General features: G+C 35.6%; 2 protein-coding genes and 2 pseudogenes across 2 annotated transcripts; 3 read left to right on the forward strand and 1 right to left on the reverse strand.

Annotated features, from left to right (window-relative positions):
• Positions 1-1,092: 1,092 nt before the first annotated feature.
• Positions 1,093-12,575, reverse strand: LOC120157857 (annotated as a pseudogene).
• On the forward strand, positions 12,574-14,965 carry LOC120157858 (triose phosphate/phosphate translocator, chloroplastic-like). Its single transcript, XM_039168863.1, has 10 exons — positions 12,574-12,625; positions 13,012-13,080; positions 13,262-13,395; positions 13,478-13,598; positions 13,683-13,778; positions 13,866-13,975; positions 14,091-14,166; positions 14,267-14,383; positions 14,561-14,657; positions 14,810-14,965. The coding sequence occupies exons 1-7, from the start codon at positions 12,574-12,576 to the stop codon at positions 14,100-14,102; spliced, it is 594 nt and encodes a 197-aa protein (XP_039024794.1). The 3' UTR covers positions 14,103-14,166; positions 14,267-14,383; positions 14,561-14,657; positions 14,810-14,965.
• Positions 14,966-15,296: 331 nt separating this feature from the next.
• Positions 15,297-16,423, forward strand: LOC120157852 (NAD(P)H-quinone oxidoreductase subunit T, chloroplastic). Its single transcript, XM_039168853.1, is given in 5 exon segments — positions 15,297-15,655; positions 15,658-15,684; positions 15,687-15,837; positions 15,913-15,945; positions 15,947-16,423. Coding segments are annotated over 5 exon segments (927 nt in total). The 5' UTR covers positions 15,297-15,345; the 3' UTR covers positions 16,353-16,423.
• Positions 16,424-16,979: 556 nt separating this feature from the next.
• Positions 16,980-20,821, forward strand: LOC120157859 (annotated as a pseudogene).
• Positions 20,822-22,772: the final 1,951 nt, after the last annotated feature.

The raw sequence follows: 22,772 nt of genomic DNA on the forward strand, positions 1-22,772 counted from the left end.
CATGACAGCAATTGTTGAAATATATGATGCATTCTAGATGGCAGCCGGCGGCTGTAGGAATTCAAAAATTAGGTAGTTGATTTTGTTCAATTTAGGTATGGGAAAATTGCAAATTTTAGTCCCTAGACTTTAGTGTATTTATAAGATTAATCCTTAAGCTTCAACTATAAATACCCTAACTTATTTAGCTTCAAAATCATTCAAAATCATTTCTTTCTCCCAATACTAAAGAGTTTAGAGAGTTTTCTTGTGAGTTGTAAGTGTTTTGTAAACACCTGTAAATTTTATCTCTTTACTAAAAGATCTATAGCAGTCTGGAGACGTAGGCATAATTGGCCGAACTCCGTTATCAATTTCAGGTATTATTTTTCTGCTTTTATTTCGCATTCTCATTAATCTAATTATAGGAAAATTACTCGTTTTATTTCCTAACAGATTCATATCGATAAGTAATCTTCCACCTATATAAAAGGAAGTGAGTCACGAATTAACAGTAATTTTTTTCTCTCTCTCTTACTGTTTATATCACCTTAAATCGTCACCCCACGTGATGTCCATCAATTAATTAAGTTCAATTATTTTTACTTTTAAATTTGAATTTATCGTTTCATAGTAAAAAACCATTTCGGAAATTTGTGACATTGGTTTGAGAGCCTTTCCAGCTTTCCTTTGTTATAAGGAAAAAAGGGATCAACATAGGATTTTGTGTTACAAGTCCAAAAACAGAAGCCTATTTGACAGATTTGAAGTAAAACCAGATCGTTACAATACGAAAAGATGGGAAAATAATTTGAAGTTATGATGAAGACGAACATAGACAAAATGAACAGAAAAAACAGGTTTTCAATGCAAAGGGGACCAACTAATGAACTTGTCTACACACTGTGAAATCTCTTCCGTCATAATGAAGTAACCTATCCTCAAAACTTCACTCATTTAAGAGACCAAACCCAATATTCCACCAGCACCAGCCGTGGTTCTGGACCTTCAAATCTTCCATGGAGAAAACCCGACATTCCCCGTTGCATCGTCCTCGACAGGAGCTGGAAGGTTAAGATCAATTACGGTGGCAGTGGACATATCAGGTGAGTCTTACTTGATCACCAACGTTCTATCTTCTGCACCTCCAACAAAATGGGATATTTTATGACCACCTAAAGCTTGGCCTGAATTGAAAACCCTGAAGCAAAATGGGCACTGGTGCCCCTTGTTTTTCTTCGATAACAATCTTTTCTCGGCATTGCCGGACGAAGTATTTAGGGTTCTGCCATGTGGTGATGAATTGGTCACTTTGGTATCAGTCATTGGAACAATGAAGCCATCACTCGCTAAGCTATCTTCGCTGCAGTCATTGGCTTTTGTATGTGTTGCTCTGTGTCCCCCAAGAGCCCTGTGAGAATAAAAGGTCTTGTTGCAGGTCAAACACTCGTATTTGCTTCCTTCTGAAGAATTGTTGCAGAAAACTTCATGAGTGTAATAATCACCATTATTGGCATTGATCTTCTAAAATGATACTTATTCATGCCTCTGTTTGCTTGATTGTTATCCTTTGGGAATTCATTGTTCAAACTCTTGAACATACTCAAACTCTTCCCGAGTTTCGAATAGAAGTCTTCGAATTCCTCTTTCTTGGGTCCATACCTGAAATACGAAGAATCTGAACTTTCGGAAGAAGAACCGGACTCGGAATATTTCAACTTGTTGTCTCTTTGTTTCTTCATCCTCAAGTAATCACCATTGTTGGGAACACATTTCATGTCATTCTTGATAGTGATCCTCCCATCGATTGACGATGATTTAGCTTCCAAGATGACGGAGTTGTTATCCGAAGAGTCGGTGATCGAATTCAATCCCTTCTTACAACAACCTGCGGAATCCCTCGACAGCATCATCAAACACATTGCAACCTCTTCTTGCTCTTGTTCAATCTCGGACACAGATGAAGAACCATTCGCCAAAGAAACAGAGTTGTTAGAATGAACACCATTTGCTTTGTACCTTATTCTTTTAGATCTCCTCTCTATTCGGAGTCGACGATGTTTCAGTGTCGGATTGACCATCCATTACCATCTTCTGTTTCTTAACAAAGATCCTCTCTTTCTCCGAATGGCAAGCCATGTGACCGCAAAGAGCTTTCAATGAATGGAAACGCTTACTGCATTCTTTGCAAATCATCTCTTTGAGCAACGGCGCGTTGCCCGAATCAGAGAATTTCTTGGTTTCTTGGGGTTCTCTCAGACCATAAGCTGCTGCGGATTGGCCATCGGCTTCAGCTTCGGCGACTCCCTTAATGATTCTTCCATTGGAGAGAAGCTTGTTATTGAGATCAGTTCAGTGGTGGCACTGTCTCCGATTCACCACAATTGTCATTGTTCATATGAGTTCTTATGTGACCACGTAAGGACTTCCCACATGGATACCTCTTGTTGCAAAACTTGCAAACAAACTTCTTCTCTTGAGTTCGTTCCATTTAAGAATGAATTTCAATGGATTGATCACTGAAAAAGGAAATAGAAAAATACCCAGTAATCGAAACGTGAAGGGTATTTGTTTCTCATCTCGAATCTTACACATCTTTCATGGTGAAGAAGCAAAATCCAGAATCCAGATCAGAAAGTTTCTTGCTTTTGGACTTGAGATGTGACAGTTCCTTGTTTCAAGATAAATAATTTATCCTTTCGAAATTAAAAATAAAAATAAAATCAGGAAGAAAATACGATGAAACGAGATGGGTCGTTAATGGCGGCGATGGAGAGGCCTATAAGATGAAGAATCAAATAAAAAAATGGCCATGACTGTTTCTCCTTTGTTTGTTGTTGGAGGAGAATTCCATGCATGAAAGGCAAAAATGATTCAGAAAGTAAAAGGGAAAGCTAAAGCGGCACGTGTCTTCAAGTGAGAACCATTCGGTGATGGATTGAATGGTTAAGATTTCTGGGTTTTGTTTAATTCTCATTTGTTGAGGATCTGAAGGATCCCAACGAATGAGGAGTGTTAAAGCAGCACCTGCAACATCCAAAACTTATTGCCTTTTACTGTGTCTTGCTTAAAAGCTCACACAACTTAACTTGCAATTGTTGTTTTATTATTACGACATGGAAATCCATGTTTATGTGAACTCACATACATAATAAGCTAGAAATATCTTTTTTCATGAAATGATTAAATTTTTAGAAATGAACCAAGAGATTAATGATTACATTTTAATACAATTTTTATTAATTAGCTTTTAAAAATAGTTGTGAGGAGATCGATGGATTGGGTCATTTCTTTATGTTCTTTTGAGTTGACCCAAAACGAGCTGAAAACGAGTTAATTTTTTAGTAATAGCAATTCGTGAATACAATGAAAGATATACCATACACATGAATCACCTTAACCCTGGATTTCTTTTCATAAAATGTAACACCCACATAATAATACGGATGACCCGATCTAATTCAATGTATCATATTAGGGTCACTGAAGCATCCACTCTAAAAATCTAAGAAGAATTAAAACATTTTATTTAACCATTTCAAATCGTAAAACAATTCTATTTAAACACAAATACAAAAAACAATCATATATTTAAAAAAAAGAATTGAAATCATACAAGTTTAGACTCGGTATAAAACCAAATATGACATACATGACCCTAATTACACATGTAACTACTCCGCAAGCAGCACCGAAAGAACTCCATTATTGATGTGATACAACGCAAGATCAACTCCTTAAAACCTGAAATAGTGAGTAATAGAGTGAGCTTTATGAAAACTCAGTAATACAGAACTACCAGATGATGCTAAAGAATAAGCAGATAGATGATGAAGCATGGAAATTTTCCTATTGATTCAGGCATCTACAAGATTTCGTGATGAGCTGAGATTTCACTGATATTTTTTCAGGTAACAGAAATGAAGCTTATAGTTTAGATGAAATGTTCAGAGGACCAGATTCAGAGATTGAAACGGGTTTCTAGTGTGTTTCCCATAAAATCATAAATAGTGTACATATAGTTTAAAAACAATATAGTTAATTTCAAGAAAACGGATTTTTAAATCACTGTAATACCCTCCACCCAAACATCAATATGTAGTTCCCCAGAACTGTGAGCTACCTAAGAGGATACCTTGGGGTCTTAGAGCCCACCCAAGGAACACCTTAGGGCCTTAGAGCCTACCCAATGAAGCACTTTGGGACCTGAGAGCCTACCAAAGGGAACAACTCGAGGCCTAAGAGCCTACCCGAGGGTCACATACTTCAACCTATACAGATAGTGTCCAAATAAAACAATTCAAGTAGTAATTAGTAGTTCCATGATCTATACATCAATCATATTTCATTTTCTAGTAAAACAAGTAACTAATAAATCAATATATCAACCTGTAAAAACAATCATAAATAAACCAGATATCAATTTATAATTTCAATACAAATAAAACAATCATATAGAACATAGGAAACACACTAGAAGATTCAATTATTTTTTAAAGTTACTTGATTGTTATCAAGAAGGGAAAAACGTAGAATTTATGTAGATTGATTGGACTTCAGTTATGTGGTCTCTATAAAAAGGTTCGATTACAAAAGGATCCATAATACATTCAGGAATTGATGTTTCATGACTATTTAGGATTTAGGGACATCAAAAAGGTATTCAAAAACCTTTACCCAATGTCCAACTATCACTAGTATTCGGTGTCGCACTTAATGAGATGATCCATGACTTTCTAGTTCATCATCTTTGTAACTGTCTTCGACGCCTCTTACCCAACATGGAGTTAGTATAGTGACCCGAGTTGATTAAACTACCCTACGCCCTTTCCCGTCGCGATAGAGCATCTGCCATAACATTTTACCTTTTTTATATTGAATTGTGTAATCGAGTCCCAAGAGTTTAGTCAGTCATGTTTTGAATGGTGTAGTAAGTTTCTGCTCAAGTAAGTACTTGAGTGGTGTTGAATCAAAATAGAGTAAAAACTCTAATTGATCGAGAAGAAGAAAAAACTCTTTAGAATAATCTCACAAAATTGCAAAGGAAGAACTCTAAGAAAGCTTTCAAATGCTTATAATTAAGCTTTGATTGTTGGATCATAAAACTCAAATACAAGTAGGGTATTTAGGTTAAAAGAACAATCTAAACCACTCATTAAAATAAGCACTAAATAATCTAAACCATTGAAATTAAAACATGAGAAAAACTTAATTTTCACCAAACTAAATTGATGTAAGCAATGACATCAAAACTAAATTGATGTAAGCAATGAAATTAAATTAATTTAGCTGTGAACTTATTTAGGCTAATATTGAATTTTCAACACTCCCCCTCAATGTTAGCCTCCATTCTTTGAATCACGCCATGCTGACGATGGAAATATTCAAACTTTCTAACACTCAAGCTTTTTGTAAACAAGTCAGCAATTTGCTCATATGTCTTGATTTGCCTCATCTCAATCTCTTCTTGCAAAACTTTTTCCCTAACAAAGTGGTAATGTACTTCCACATGTTTAGTTCTTGCATGAAAGACATGATTCTCCCCAGCCGAATTGCCGATTGGTTGTCACAATACAACGAAATTGCATAATCTACTGGTTGATATAGATTATTCATTAACTGTATCAACCATGTACTCTCTTGAGCTGCCATTACTGCTGCTCGATACTAGCTTCAGTGGTTGAAATGATACGTTGGTTGTCTTTTGCTACACCAAGAAATTGTTTCGGAGCCAAGCTTAAACATATCCAGTTGTTGATCTCCTGCATAATCAGCATCACAATAACCACTAACTTGCAGTCTTCACCTTTCTTATACAAAGACCATAGTCAATTGTATTCTTCACATATCTCAGTATTCGTCGAACTGCTTCCAAATGAGGCTTCTTTGGATTTTACATATACCGACTCATCACACCAACTGCATAAGAAATGTCAGGTCGGGTCAAGGTTGATCTCCTGCATAATCAGCATCACAATAACCAACTAACTTGCAATCTTCACCTTTCTTGTACAAAAGACCATAGTCAATTGTATTATTCACATATCTCAGTATTCGTCGAACTGCTTCCAAATGAGGCTTCTTTGGATTTTGCATATACCGACTCATCACACCAACTGCATAAGAAATGTCAGGTCGGGTCAAGGTTAAGTAGATCAGACTACCTACCAATTGTCGATACATTGTTGCATCTTCCAAATCTTTTATTTCATGTGCACACATTTTGATATTTGGTTCTATTGGCGTTGAAGTTGACTTGCATTCGAGCATTCCAAACCTCTTCAATAAATCTTTAGCATATTTCTGTTGACATAGAAATATTTCTTCGTGTGTGTGATCGCCCTCTAGACCAAGGAAGTGCTTAAGTTGTCCAAGTTCCTTCATCTGGAAACGAACTGATAAATTCTCCTTCGTATGAAGAATTTTTGCCACATCATCACCGGTTATGATTAAGTCATCCACGTACACTAGCACGATAGCTAGCTTAAATTCATTGGCTTTGACAAACAAGCTAGAATCTGCAGGTGTTACTGAATAACCACTTTTCGTTAGAAATTCAGCAATCTTACCATACCACGCCCTAGGTGCTTGTTTCAATCCGTAGAGTGCTTTTTACAGCTTACACAAATATTCAGGATGATCTTGACTCTGAAAACCCATTGGTTGGGTCATGTAGATCTCTCGATCTAGTTCTCCATGAAGAAAAACATTCTTCACATCCATCTGCCACAAGTTCCAGTCTTTGTTGGCTGCAAGTGCAAGTAAGACTCGTACGGTTGTAAGTTTCGCCACTGGACTAAATGTTTCATCATAGTCTAGTCCATACTATTGAGAAAAACCATGAGCTACCAATCGCGCTTTGTACCTCTCAATTGACCCATCTGGACGGCGCTTTATCTTGTAAACCCATTTACAAGATATGGGTTTCATATATTTTATCTTTGGTACAATATCCCAAGTTTGATTTTGCTGAAGTGCACCGATCTCTTCTTTCATAGCTTTCATCCACTCAGAACTCTTCGATGCTTCTTCGAACGTCTCAGGCTCCGTTGCTTCTTCAATTATGGCTGCATTGGCATATTTGGGATTTGACCTTCGTATTCTTATTGACCTTTGGAGTTGAGATTGTGGAATTGATTCTTCTGTTTCACTAGGCCCACCTTCTTCGTTTGGTTGTTGATACATGCCAGTTTGCCAAGGATTCTGAGTCACTCTTTGTTCGACATTATCACCATTTGGATCTTTTGATTCATCTGAACTTGTTTGGAGTTGAACAGCATGCTCCCCCATCTTTTGTTGTAGCTTGTCTCCAAATTCTCTCGAATCTGGAAACACCTCATTCTCTGAGGACCACCAAGAATATGCTTCATCAAATACCACATTTCGTGACGTGTAGCATCTTCCACTAATTGGATCACAATATTTCCACCCCTTTCTCTGGCTGTCATATCCCACAAAGATACATCTAACAACTTTCTTGTCAAATTTGCTCCGTAAATGATCAGGAACAAACACATAACATATACATCCAAATACTCGAAAGTAGCTAACTGTAGGTTTTATGTTCCATAGTTTCTCAAAGGGTGAAACAAATCCTAACCTTGGTTGAGGAAGTCTGTTGATCACAAAGGCTGCAGTCCTCATTGCTTCAGCCCAAAACCTTCCAGGTACATTCTTTGCATGTAGCATACTTTGACAAATTTCTGCAAGATGCCTGTTTTTTCTTTCCGCTACACCATTCTGTTGTGGCGTGTTGGCACAAGTGTACTGATGACGTATTCGACATTCCCTTAGGTATTGAGAGAACTCGTTTGATCTATATTCTCCTCCGTTGTCTGTGCGCAAGCAACATATCTTCTTTCCCACTTCTCCTTCAGCTGAGTCTCTGAACTCTTTAAACTTTGAGAAAGTATCAGATTTTTCTTTCATAAAGAAAACTCACACATACCTGGAGAAGTCATCAATGAATGTTACCATGTACCGCATACCGCTAATTGATTATTGCTTAACCGGTCTGAACACATCAGAGTGAACCAACTCCAACGGTTCTTTTGCTTTAAACTTCGACTCGTCATATGGTAATTGGTGTGCTTTACCATACTGGCATCCCGCACAGACCGTGTCTGTTCTCACATCTAGTTGAGCAAGCCCCTTAAGCATCGACTTTTTCACCATCACACTTAGCTTGGAATAGCTAACGTGACCTAACCGCATGTGCCATAGATCTGATGTCTCATTTTTCCTTGTCCTGTCTACATATGAAGACTCTGCTGACATCACGTAAATTGATTCCAAACGTCGTCCCTCCATTGTTGGTGTTTCTGATGATGTTAGTTGAGCCACAGATAGCAAATTTTTCTTCATTCCTGGGACATGGTAAACATCTTGGAGTTGTATCTGGTTAGTATTATATCGAGGCGTAACTATTATCTTACCGATGTGAGTTATCGGTAACCTTGAGTTGTCAGCTGTCATCACCACACGACCTCCATTATACTCAGACAGGTTTTGCAACTTCTATTTGTCACCCGTCATATGATTTGAGCAGCCAGAATCTACGATCCAATCATTCTTGTAGTCAATCCGTTCTGGTGTTGTTACCATGAGAGCTAATTCTTCTTCCTCCGTAGCAAATAACGCTTCAGCATCCCAACCATCTTCACTATTCTCCTTCAAACAAGAAGTAGCAGTATTACTTTCAACAGGCTTTTTCTTGGTCCAACAGTTTTTTGCCATATGACCCATCTTCCCGCAGTTATAACACTTGCCATCGAACTTTCTACTATTACCGCGATTCTTGGATGCTCTCCCTGAATGAGGGCCTCCCTTTCCTTGGTAATTTTTCACCTTGTCACCATTCTTTTTAGATCCACTACCAGTATACCGCTGAAAAGTGCCTCTGCTTTTACTGGTGTATAGCGTTTCCTCTTCACCCTTCAGCGAGACTCCTCCCATTTGCTTGGCCATGGCTTCTTGACCTGTAAGCAAATTTTCGAACTCAACAAGCGATGGATGTGTCAGCCATCCCTGTACAGCGGCAACAAACCCTCGATATTCGGGTCTCAAACCATAGACAATTATTCTTTTTTATCCTGGCTTCCCCAATAGCAGCTGTCGGATCTAATTCTGAAATTTCGCGACATATCGACTTCACCTTGTGAAAGTATTGGGCAACCGCCATGTCGCGTTGCGCCATTGATAGAAGTTCATTCTCGAGAAGTTACAATTTTGTATCGTTCCTCTTCGAAAAAAGTGTAACAAAAATGTCACATGCTTCCTTTGGTGTTTTAGCATCCCGAATGTGCTCCAACATTTCTTCTTCAATTGTGGTCTTTAAAGCAAACATTGTTTTGCCTGTTTTAATTTTCCACTTTCGCAAGAATCCATTTGGCATCTTCTGTCGCCGGTTGTGTAACTTCACCACCACCGACAACCTCCCAAAGGTCTTGAGCTTGTAAGTATGACTCCATACATGTTGCCCACGTATTGTAGTTTTTGTTGTTGAGCTTCTTGATCCCTCCAACTACTTGAAGATCACCCATCTTAACGGCAAGGCTTTAACTACACCGAACAAGCTTGAGTAACAAACGTGCAGAGTACTAAATTACTCTAAATACAAAGAAGCTCCACAAGGTTTGTAATAACCCCGATAATAACTCAAGAAATATTTTCTTATATGGAAGATCAGTTAAAAACTGCAGCCACAGAGCATACTCAGAATTTTAAGAGACCTTAAAAACGTGGATCGGATACCAATTGTTGAATCAAAATAGAGTAAAAACTCTATTTGATCGAGAAGAAGAAAAAACTCTTTAGAATAATCTCACAAAATTGCAAAAGGGAAGAACTCTTAAGAAAGCTTTCAAATACTTATAATTAAGCTTGATTGTTGGATGATAAACTCAAATACAAGTAGGGTATTTATAGGTTACAAGAAGTAATCTAAACCACTCATTAAAATAAGCACTAAATAATCTAAACCATTGAAATTAAAACATGAGAAAAATACTTAATTTTCACCAAACTAAATTGATGTAAGCAATGACATCAAATTAATTTAGGTGTGAACTTATTTAGGCTAATATTGAATTTTCAACAAGTGATTAGGTTTGGTTTTAATCACGAAATGAGCCCCTTCAAAGTAGTGTCACCATTTTGAAACAACTAGCAAAATTGCTAGATGTTTTTTCTCGTAAATGGAAAGTTCAGTATTTCTTGTACTAAGGGCCTTGCTAAGATAAGCAATGGACGCCCTTCTTGGGATAAGATCGCCCCAATCCCCGAAGAACTCGCATCTGTTTTGAGGTGAAATGTTTTAGTGAAGTCTGGAAGCGTAAACACTAGTGCACAACACATGGCAGGCTTGAGTTATTCAAAAACATATAGAGAGGCAAAAGACCATACAAATTATTCCTTTTTTAGCATTTGAGTTATAGGTTTACTTAACTCACCTCATCGTCGGATAAACCTTCTATAGTAGCCGGTGAGGCAAAAAAAAACCCTTAATGCCTTCATATTTGTTCGAAAGGGCCATTGTTTTATAGAAGCAATTTTAGAAGGATCTGAGGACACCCCTTTAGATGATATGATATGACCAAGATACTCTACTTGTGTTTGACCAAAGAAGCATTTAGACTTCTTAGCAAATAGTTGATGATCCTTTAGAAGTTACAATACTGCCCGTAGATTAGTAATGTGGGCTACCATAGTTGAACTGTACATTAGGATATCATTAAAGAACACAAGAACAAATTTTCGAAGATAGGAGATAAATCATTCATTAAGGACTGAAAAGTTTTCGGATCGTTTGTAAGGCCGAAAGGCATTACCTTAAATTCAAAATAGTCGAGGTGTCTTCGAAAGGTTGTCTTGTACACATCTTCGGATTTAATTCGAATCTGCCAATATCTTGAGCGTGGATCAATTTTCGAAAAAAATTCAGCTCCTTGGAGTTTATCCAAAAGGTCATCCATGATTTGAATAGGAAATTTATTTTTTATGGTCTGATGTTTTAGTTGTCTATAATCCACGCAGAATTGCCAAGTACACCGTCCTTCTTAACCAGCAGGTAAGGAGAAACAAAAGGCTAGTGCTTGGTTGAATGATCGAGGCTGCAAGCATGTCTTTAGTTTGCTTTTCAACTTCTGATTTTTTATGATGGGCAAAACGATAAGGACGTAAGTTGACCGGAAGTATATTGTTAATAATAATAGGTGATCATAGTTTTCTTTGGGGTGGCAGTCCTTGAGGTTCAACAAAAATGCAGCTAAACTCCAATAAGGATTGTAGCACATCGGGTACAGCAAGTTCCACCTTGTCCACTGTTAAAAAATAATTCACCCACTAGGGTAGGGTCTTTAGGGTCAATTTTTGGATTTTTTTCAGCAGACTTATATTGAGAAGGGCTGGATAATTTTGGCCTTGTATGGTAATATATGCCCATCTTTTCCGAATCCCAGAGTCATTTTATTAAAGTCCATCAAGATTGGATTGAATTCTCACATCCAATCGACCTCAAGCACCAATTCACTACCTCCCAATTGCAATACCTGAAAATCATGCATAAAATGCCCTTGTATTGACCAACAGAGCTGCTTAGACTTTGTTGAGCTGAACAATTGCTCACCATTAGTTATGGTGATGGCTAGGGGGTTAGTAGTAACCACTTCTGTTCCTTCTTTAGCCCACTTTGGTGTTAAAAACTATGTATGCTTCCACTATCTATTAAGATGCTTAGTGGTTTACCCTTGATCAACCCTTGGATACATAATATATTGACTTACGCTGCCTGTTATTGCATTCATGGAAATCTCTAAATTATCATCTGCTTGAATTTGTGTATCATTGTTTCTGCCTGAACATCTCCCCCATTCTCATGATAATTTGTCTCCTCCATCAGGTGAAATTGTCTAGGCTTGCATTGGTGACTAGGAAAGAATTTGTCTCCACGGCAGAAGCATAAGTTATTGACTCGGCAATACTCCAAAAAGGTATTTTTGTTTGATTATTGTTGTTGGTTCTTGGTAGGGGTTGTGTCATCTTAATTCCTCCACTATATCTAAAAATGAACGGTCATTGAATTAGTGACATAAGTCAGCCTCAAACTCATGCCAATGTACATGATGTTTCTGCATAATGTACCCGTCGAACCAAGTCTCGGCCTTGCCAACCAAGTGCATAGCAGCCACCACTAGTTTTTGTTCTTCAGGAACTCCAAAAATCTGGAAAAAAAATTGTTACATTTCTGTAACCAACCCCTTGGATTCGTGCCATCAAAATGTTGTAGCTCAATTTTTTGCCTCGGGTAAGAGGATCCTGATTCCTGAGGTTCCATATGACTATTCTAGTCCTTTTTTGTCATCATCCAACTCCCCTTGAACTATTTTAATGTCTCTACTATTTCCCTCTAGGTTTCCCACCTAAGGTGTTAATTTAATGAAATCATAGGTTTAGTTGGTGTTGTATGAAAATCTGGACTTATCATTAACCATTGTTACTTGAACTGACCTTTTTCCTTCTGTTTTTGTGGGAGTTGCAGTCTTCTCCAGGTCACTATCACCTTCTTGCTCTTCCTGTCGGCCTGTTAATATACGCATGATTTTTTTCACGTATCCTTGGTTCTGTGGTTATCCTCGACTCCAGACTGGTAATGCGGTTGTCTTGAGTTTCCCACCATTTAGAAGGTTATGTTTCATCCTTGGCTTCCTTTACCAATTTGGTCAGGTCTTCTATTTGTTTTGTATTGCAACAATATCAACATTTCCAGCAATCAGTTTACTCCTTTTCTAGTTGCCCAGCTTGGATTTATGTCAGGAATATGTCTTTTGATACCAAATTGTTATGGATTATAAGAATTTTTAGGGGAAATGAGAAGAGAGAGACGAGAGGTTTGAGAGGAAAGAAAACTTCATTCAAAATCGGGATAATTTTGTCCTTAACCAGGTACATGTTTTATTTGATTACAAGGCACCCTCCTCTAACTAACTTGCCAGCTGGTTGTACAATCGTCCTAATCAATTGATTCCTCTGTAGGTGCTGATGGTGTGATTAATTGGGCTAGATTTCTTGATAGGCCTCCAAGTGCTTCATTTGACCCAGCAGGTAAGAAGTTCTATTTCTCATTACTTTTCACATTTTTTACACATGCTTTTTTTCCCAGATTTCTTTTCTTCCATCTTCCCAATTCTCCCATTCACAATCCCTAATCCTATTTCTAATTTCCCCAAATTTCCTTCGTCTTCTCCTAGCGTTTCAACATCTCTGCTGCTCGTGACAGTTTGAGTAATACTTGTATGGATTTTCCGAATTGTAGATTTATTTCGTTTCTCCACTCTGCAGTTTTGTTTCAGTTATACATCTGGTAGTTGGAGTGGCTTACTATCTAGTTTATCGGGTGTTGGCCTGCCAAAAACAGCAGTAAGCTTTGTTTTCTCAATTCTTTGTTGTTCAATGTTAGAGGATTTCCTCTAGAGAAAACAATCTCTTCCTATTTTACCAGCCAATTGATAAGGAGCTCTTGGTTCTATTAACTCCTGTTGCTTTCTGCCATGCTCTTGGACATGTCATGCCCAATGTATCATTTGCAGCTGTTGCAGTATCCTTCACACACACTATTAAAGGTAAATTGATCTTTGAAAATGGCAAAAGTTTTCGAACTTTTGGGAAACCTCCAATTGTAATCTAAATTTGTCTTTTTTCCACAGCCCTGGAGCCATTCTTCAATGCTGCCGCTTCTCAGTTTGTTTTGGGCCATCAGATTTCGCTTTCCCTTTGGCTTTCATTATCTCCTGTTGTTATTGGTAAACTCCATTTTTTTCTTCCCTTGTAAAACTGCTTTACCCATATTATTCTTTACGGCCTGATGTTATCTTCTGCTTTACTTTTAGGTGTTTCAATGGCTTCACTCACTGAACTTTCTTTAAATTGGACTGGTTTCATCAGTGCAATGATTTTGAATATCGCATTTACTTACAGCATATACTCAAAGAAAACAATGGTAAGAGAAGGAATCTTCACTTCATTTTCATTCGCAAATTTCGATTTGTATCGAATAAGCGACTGGATTTGACATCCGCCCCGGCTGACACATCTTTGCCTTTTATATTTGACAGAGGGATGGATAGCATAAATGTTTGTGCATAAATTTCTATAATTGCCCTATTGTTCTGTCTCCCACATGCAATTTTCGTAAGTATCCAAAATGAAAAGGGATCTTCACCATGCTTTCACTTCAATTAACTATCTATACAACTAACGATTTGCTAATATGGATTAGATTTGAATTCAGATTGAAGGCCCTCAGCTGATGCAATATGGTTTCAAAGATGCTATTGCCAAAGATGGCCTAACCCAAATTCTTGTCTGACTTAATTGGATTGTAATGTTTTATCACCTCTACAATCAGGTATGCATTGCAAAAAAAAAATATTAGTAAGTTTCTTAAATGTCAAGGAAATGGTTGGAAGCTAATGTTGGGATTCGAATCGTAAATTTGTTGAATGCCATCTTTCTAGAATTGTTGCGTCGTGAATTGAATGCAAGGTTTATTACTGAACTAACACATTGAGGTGAGAAAATGCAGCTGGCTACTAATTGGAAAGGGTTGCACAATTTACACATGCAGTCGGATACATATTGAAGCAAGTTTTTGTTATCGGCTTTTCTCTATCGTCATTTCGGTAAGTTTTTGGATCTTCCTCCCATATATCCTACTTCATGCAGCCTCTGTTACTCGGATTTGGATGTGTATTTTTTGCAACATGATTACACTCGATCATGTACGCTATGTGACGTCAAAAGAAATGATTCATTACTGATGGCATTGTTGCAGGCAATAGAATCTCCACCCAACTGGGATTGGAACTGCAATAGCAATAGCTGGAGTCGCCATCTATTCCCTTATAAAAGCAAATACGGAAGAACAAAAGAGTAAGATCACTTGACAGCACCCATATTCATTATTTTCCCATTGTTTTGAGCATCTGATTATTCCTTTTTTCCAACATTTCAGAAGGCTGCTTTAAGTGCTGCATCCTAAGGAATTTTAATGGAGAATGCAAGCTTGTTGAAGATGGATGCTTGGCGAAACAGATTTTGAAATGGGAAATAAAGACCCAATTGTTTGTGGATGTGCAATTATCCACATTAGAAACTCTGTAATGAAAACAACTTTTCCCCTAATTTTGAAAAGATAAATTCATATTTTTTCTTATTCGATTACAAAGTTTTCGGAGTAGTTAACAATGCACGTACTCTCTACAGATACTGTTGCTTAAACTCGGATACATTAATCCATTTTTATTTTAAATATAGGGTCAAGCAAATCTGGAAATTTATAATTTTATAATTGAAAGCAACATTACAAAAATGCCAAATCCCCCCCCCCAAATCTCCGGGAATTCTAAGCCACAGAAAACTCGAGGGGCTGAGGCAATGGCCAATGACGAAGAAGGCTTTGCTTTTGTCTCTAAACTTCTGAAAAACTCCAGCAATCCCAGTTCCAGAGTTCCCTTCCAATGGCGTCCACCACAACTCTTCAAGCTCCATACTCTCTCACTCAAACCCCAAAACATGCCTCGCATTGTCCAAGACTGTAGAGCCGCGGCACCGAGAGCGAGAACCGGAAGAACGGAACACCGTGAGGTGGGCTTTTTCGCCGCAACTGGTCCAAGCAAACCCAAAGGCCTCCTCCTGGAGTCGATACGAGATTCATTGGGAAAACGAAGACGAAGGCTGGATTGGCGGCGCGTCGAATTCACAACAAACAAAGGAGAAATTCAATCCAGAAGAAGAACAGAAGAATCTCCTGGGTGAAAAGTTCGCCGATTTGCTCAACCACTCCACCGATTCTCATTACCAGTGAGTCTTTCAAATTTCATTGTTTGCAGCATGAATTCAACAACCCAAAACTGAAAATTGTTCATAATTGAGCAGGTTCCTGGGAGTGTCAGCAGAAGCTGATTTGGAAGATAAAAGCGGCCTACAGGAGGCTATCAAAAGAGTATCATCCAGACACGACATCACTTCCATTAAAAGCAGCTTCAGAGAAATTCATGAAGTTAAGAGAGGTTTACAATGTGTTGAGCGACGATGAGAGCTGTAGTTTCTACGACTGGACCCTTGCACAAGAGGCGGCTAGCCGTAAAGCCGAGAAACTGAGGATGAGATTGGATGATCCGTACCAGCAAGACCTCAGGAACTACAAACCCAAACCAGATAAGGTCGACCGTCTTGGCGGGAGGAACATGGACCTAAGTGACCAAGCTTTGACTGCCCTCACCTTTGATGTTTTCGTCGTAATCTTTGCAATCTGCTGCACCGTTTATGTGCTTGTGTTTAAAGACCCTATTAGTAGAAAATTTGTATATAAGTGAATCCATAGTTGTTGAAAGAAGATTTTGAAACTTGAATTGATTATAGCCATGGATGATGAATGAATGATATACACAGTCAAACCTTTATAATCTTTATCATTAGGCATTAAATTAATATAATAACGAATGACTTTGGATTTATCGATCGAATGGAAGTTAATCATAAATTAAACCCCAAATCTGACGCATAGGAGCATGGTTAAGCAATACACATAATAATTATAATAGTGTCTGTTGGAGCTATATGATGGGTTGAATCAGCTTAATTTTGAATAAACACTGCATTCATACGTTTAATAAACATAAAATTAATATAATACGGCTAAATACGATCACTGTCATGCCCCTTTCTCAAACAATAATGATTGCATTCCCTTAACGATTTTCGTTTTTCCCTTTGGCCACACACAGCCTAACCTTTGCGCATGATTGAATTTGAATGAGATTACTCCGTCATATGTGCCGTGGGTTCAAGGAATTCATTAATCTAATTTGATTTCTTTTTAAACTCTTAATCAATATCAACCTCCTCCTCCAGATCAATTTGGATGTTACTTTTGAGTCTATTGGACATCTAGCAACTGTGGGGTTATTGCCTGAGATGTTGTTGGCCAAGTACTTGGCGACATGGCAGCATCGTTACTAGATTGTGTCGAAGTTGGACTTTCGGAGATTCAAACCCTAAATGCAGCACTTTCTTTAACAAGTGAGAATCGGTGGACGCATGTAATCTTTGAATTAGGTTCAATGCTTGTAGTCAACAAGATGTCTCGACCGATGAGGACTTGTCCATGTTGGGTTATTATCCTCGGGAATCTCGTAGGATTTTGGATGCTAATTTAAATTACCAAGTGTGTTTTGTTCTTAGAGCTTGTAATACTATGACACTTACTTTGGCTAAGGGGCTCTTCGTTCTGGAAATGCCTTGTATTTTGATTTGGATTGTCCCTAGATTATTATGTTTGGTGTATCCAATGATTTTTCTTCTGATAATACAAGGTTCTAGGGCACTCTTTTTCCCTTATAGGTCTTAGAAGGAGTTTTTAATGAGGTGTGTTTTCTTTCCAACAAAAAAAATTAAAATTTAGGGTCCTCCAACTATAAGATGTTATTTCGTTGAGTCCTCTGACTATTAAAAGTTATGGAATTGTCCCTTGAATATGGGGAGTTGCTTTGTTGAGTCCCTTGACTATTAAATGTTACCAATTGGTTACCTAACTATTCATATATTCCAAACACATTCTTTTTTGTTAAAAAGTTAATAATAGTCTAAGTTGAATGTTAATTGACTAAGATATGATACTTGTTTGTGTTTTTAGATTAGATTTTATCATATCACAGTCAACAAGTTAACGTCTAGCTCAAATTACCGTCAAATTTTTAATAGAAAAAGATGGTTTGGAACATATAAATAGTTTAGTGACTGTTTTGTGACTGTTTTGTAACTTTTAATAGTCGGAGAACTCAACAAAGTACTATCATATAGTCAAGAGACAATTTTTGAAATTTTTAATAGTCGGGGACTCAATTAAGAAACATCTCTAATCGAAGGACTCAATAAAAATAACACCCTATAATCAAAGGACTCAATAAAGTAACAACTTATAGTCGGGGATCATTTGTATAATTTACCCTAAAATTTATAGATTTTAAAGTTGAATTCAGACTTTAATGTAAAACCCTAAAAAAATATTGATTTTTGGTAAGAATTTAATAACATTAATTTTATTTTTAAATTATCGCGTGCAATAATCTTTATTGAATAGAATATTTAAAAAATTTAATTTATAGAAAGATTTGAAATTTATTTCTGTATCTATCATCCTTAATTACTACCATAAAAACTGAGATAACTACCATAGAATACCCCCAAATTATGATTCTATTATAAATTAATATTTAAACTTTATAATATTTTATATCACTTTAAACTATGATCATTTTAAATTGATATCTAATTTTACAATATTTTATATCAATCTTCAATTATTAATTTTATTTTTTATTTTAATCATTATTTTTTTAAAGAAATAAGGGTCTCATTAAAAACCACTTCTAGTCCTATAAGGGAAAAAATGTCCAACATATATATTACCCAAAATCAATGTCATTGAATACATCATAAGGGATAACTTTGGGACAAACCGAGCCAAAATAAGGTACGCCCAGAACAAAGAGCCCAAGACTAACATGTGAGCAACCTTATACAATTACGCTCAACATAACAACAACAAAAGATACACGAGTAGCTAAGATAATATGTTTTTCGAAATCAGAGGAATAATCGTTGATTTTTCTAAAAAATTTCTAAGATATTAAAAAACAAATTAAAATTTAGAAGTTCACAATATTAATTCTCAATACTTTCAAAAATATATTAATTTTTAAAGCTTCATATATTCAATTTCCAAAGCCTTAAAAAATAGTAGAATGAATGAATTAATAAAAGAACTAAAATAAAATAACGGTGATAGTTGAAGAATTAACATAACATCTTAAATTTAAGACTAATTTAGAATGAAGTAAAAAACTAGGAACCAATATAAATATTTTAAATTACCAATTTAGAACAATGTGAATTATAGTGGTATTCTCAAGAATCCAAGCAGGGAGCTGGACAGGTGTTACAATAATACGCCTTAGGGGATTTGTTTTAACCTAAATATTATAAAATAAAACCGCAGGCTGGTACACAGTACAGCCGCGCATTGGATGTAAGATATAAAGAAAGAATAAAGAAAACGAGGGTAAATTACAATATCATCACTGAACTTTACTTTCTCCCCTATTCATTTATTGTACATTAAATTCATTCAATTCTTCACTAAACTTAACGTAGTTAGTATTTTTGGTTACTCAACTGTTAAATATTTAACGATGTTAAACAAAATTATTTAGAAAAAGAAATTTTTTACCAAAATGACATCGTTTGTATTTTTATAAAGCTAGTGATAAAACTGTTTAGTGACCAAAAATGCTAATTATGTTAAATTTAGTGAGAAATTGAACGGATTAAAGTATAGTGAGTGAAATAGAGTAGATTAAAGTTTAGTGATGATTAGTTCAATTTACCCAGAAAACAAAGACCCAAAGGTGGGACCCGGCTTGGGCTAAACACCAAAAGTGGGTTTGCTCAGTTTCCGAGAGAATAAAAGCATACATGCAAAGCAATAAAATAGTCATTGCTCCGGGGCATCGTCGTAACGCAGACGAGCATCTTTGCTGCAATTAAGAAGAAGCCCCCTTCAATCGCATCTTCATCTCTTTCCCCTTTCTTTGTTTTCTTCTTCTGATCTGCTCTATTTGATTCCAGTTCACTCATGGCTCCTATATTTTCTATTGCTTTTCTTGGCCATGACTGGCCATTCAAGTAAGTCCCCTGAATATTCTTCTTTCTTTTTCAACTTCAGATTGTATGCACTGATCTTTGTGCCTCTGTGGTACCAGAGATGGGCGATTTTCTCATAAAAAAATTCTTTTAATATAATCCTTTTGAGTGCAAACAGAAGAGAAACCCTGTTTTTTTAATTAAAAAGGGATGAACTTTGCTGCTTTCTTGAATGTTTGCAGGTGCTACTTATTGCTTATGTCGAGATGGATGAGTGACCAAGCACTTCAAGCAGCCTGGATTATGCGTGCGGAAACGGAGCTGATTGTTCTGCTATTCAACAATGGTGCTATAATCCCAACACCGTTAAAGATCACTGCAATTATGCTGTCAATAGTTATTCCAGAACAGCGGTCAAGTTTCAGGAAGCTGTGATTTTGCCGGCGCTGCTACAGTTAGTCCCATCCTCCTACCAGTAATCTCCCTTCCTTTTACCCCATATTCTTTTTTAACCCAAATTATTATTGTTATTTTATTATGATTTTCTCTGTCGTTTTCGCAGATATCGCTTCCACTTGCACCTATCCTCAAGGTAGGATACAGTTCGTTTATGAAAATTTCAAATATTACATATTTTAGATATATGTTTTTATATTTTTATTGATAATTTATTTTCATTCTATAAAATCAAAATTTTATTTTCGTCATATAAGTTTTTCAACTCTAAAATTTTAAAAATTTCAGTTTAACTTTTTTTTTTTTTTTTAAAAAGCATCACCTAATGTAAAATTTTGTTTCTGTTTCTATATGGTCTGTAAATTTGCTTGTGTTCCACACCATGGCTGATCTTTGTTTCAATAGTTTAACCATCTGACATATCGTTTTCCTGCTGGCAGTAGCACCGGCATAACCCCACCAACTGGGATTCCGACCACCGGGCCAAACACCGGCATAACCCCACCAACTGGGATTCCGACCACCGGACCAAACATTGGAACCCCTCCTGGCACCGCCTTTACCCCAGCCGGGTCAACGGACACCAACCCTCCAAATCATGCCGACGCTCTCTTCACAAGCGTGAACAGCATTTTCTTCACTTTGATCTTCGCCCTCTGGATTCTAACGTAGGGGGTTTGTCCATGAGAGATTTTGTCATCACCAAAGTCAAATATTATTAACATTAATGTGCTTAGAGTTGATCTAGTACTAGAGGCAAACCCCTTAGCCTTTTCTTTTTGTTTTTCACCTTTAGCCTTTTCTTTTTGTGTGAAAAACAAAGGTTAAATTATAACTCCTTTTTATATGGATCATTATTTTTGAGTTATTATCAATAAGACAATTCAATTATTTAAATACATTTAATCAAATCAAATACACTTAATATTTAACGCAAATGATGATATGATAGATAATAGAATTAATATATATTCTTTTAATTTAATCATAATTTTAATATAAATCAATAAATTTAACTTCCAATACAATAGTGACATGTGTCTCTAACATATTGAAAATATATTATTAATTTTAATTATTTAATTTATTTTATCTTTTGTCCAATTGTCACCACCTAATTTGATAAAAAATGCAAAATATTTTTGACTTTCTATATTTAGGAGGAATCGAACCTCCAACCCCAGCATCTTCAAAATACGCCCAAATCGCTTGGCCAAGTCCCTGGATCAGCTTTGAACTGCATTTTCTTTTATATATAACATGTTATGAACAATGGTAGAGAAAAATACGAAATTAACATATATTTTTTTAAAAAAAGTAAATTTTATATTTTTATATTTTTTAAACTATCTTTAACTTTTATACAATCCTTTATATAATCATCAAATAATTTTTTAATATAGTTAATAATTTTGTTTTATTTAATAATTATATATATATATATTATAATTATGTTAAAAAATTAAAATTATACTTTGTTTATATAAAAATAAATTTTAAAATAAATTTAAAATTTAATTTATCAAAATTTAATTCAAATTTTTAAATTATATTTATTTTTATATAATCAAATTTTAATTTTAATTTTTTTAATATAATTAATAATCTCTCTCTCTCTATATATATATATATTATATATAATTATTAAATAAAATTAAAATTAATAATTATATTCAAAACTAATTTAATGATTGTATATAAAAATTATATAAAATAAATATGGTTTGAAAATATAAAAATCTAAAATTACTTATTTTTCTTTTAAAATATCAATATATAAGTTTGAATCCATTTAAAATCATGTTAGTTTCTCTTTTTTTCTACCAATGATCATAACATATAATATACAAGAAGATGTAATTCAATACTAATTGAAGAACTTAGCCTAGCTGTTTCGGCATGCTTTGAAGGAGCTGGAGGTTAGAGGTTTGATTCCTCCCAAATAGCAAGTTAAAAAATTCACATTTTGTATCAAATTAGGTGGTGAAATGTGTCACCACCTAATTGAATATAAAATAAAATAAAATAAAAATTTAAAATTAATAATATATCTTCCAATATGCTAGTGACACATATCACCATCTAATTGAAGATTAAATTTATTGCACTAAGTTAAAATAATGACCAAATTGAAATATTGTATACATATCGAGGATCGAATATGTAATTATATCAGTTTTATTACCTGCCACATCATATCTTTTGTTAAATGTTAACTGAAGATGATATGATTGAATGCATTTAAATAATTGAGTGATCTGATTGACAATAATAAAAAAATAGTGGTCGAAATGAAAAGAGATTATAACTGCATGGTCTCTGGTATAGTTTACCCAAAATAAACTTTGGAATTGGGTCTCTATCTTTTAGATTATTCTTTCAGTTGGTATAAAATAATTAAAAATAGATGAAAAATAGAAACATAAGTAGAAAAGTTTGAATGAATATAATTTGACTTTGATCATTGGAGTAACGTATTTGACAAGTAAAGCATAAAGCTTTTGGCGCTTTTCAGATCATAACGTCTGAACTATCTACGGATTACAAGCGCGTTGAAAGAGAGAGAGGAGAGCCGAGGTTTAGAAAAAATAATACTATATAGCTTACTTGGTCTTAGAAAAGTTTGAATGAATATA

Source organism: Hibiscus syriacus, unplaced genomic scaffold (assembly GCF_006381635.1).
Source record: "Hibiscus syriacus cultivar Baekdansim isolate YM2019G1 unplaced genomic scaffold, ASM638163v2 tig00111277_pilon, whole genome shotgun sequence".
NCBI lineage: Eukaryota > Viridiplantae > Streptophyta > Magnoliopsida > Malvales > Malvaceae > Hibiscus > Hibiscus syriacus.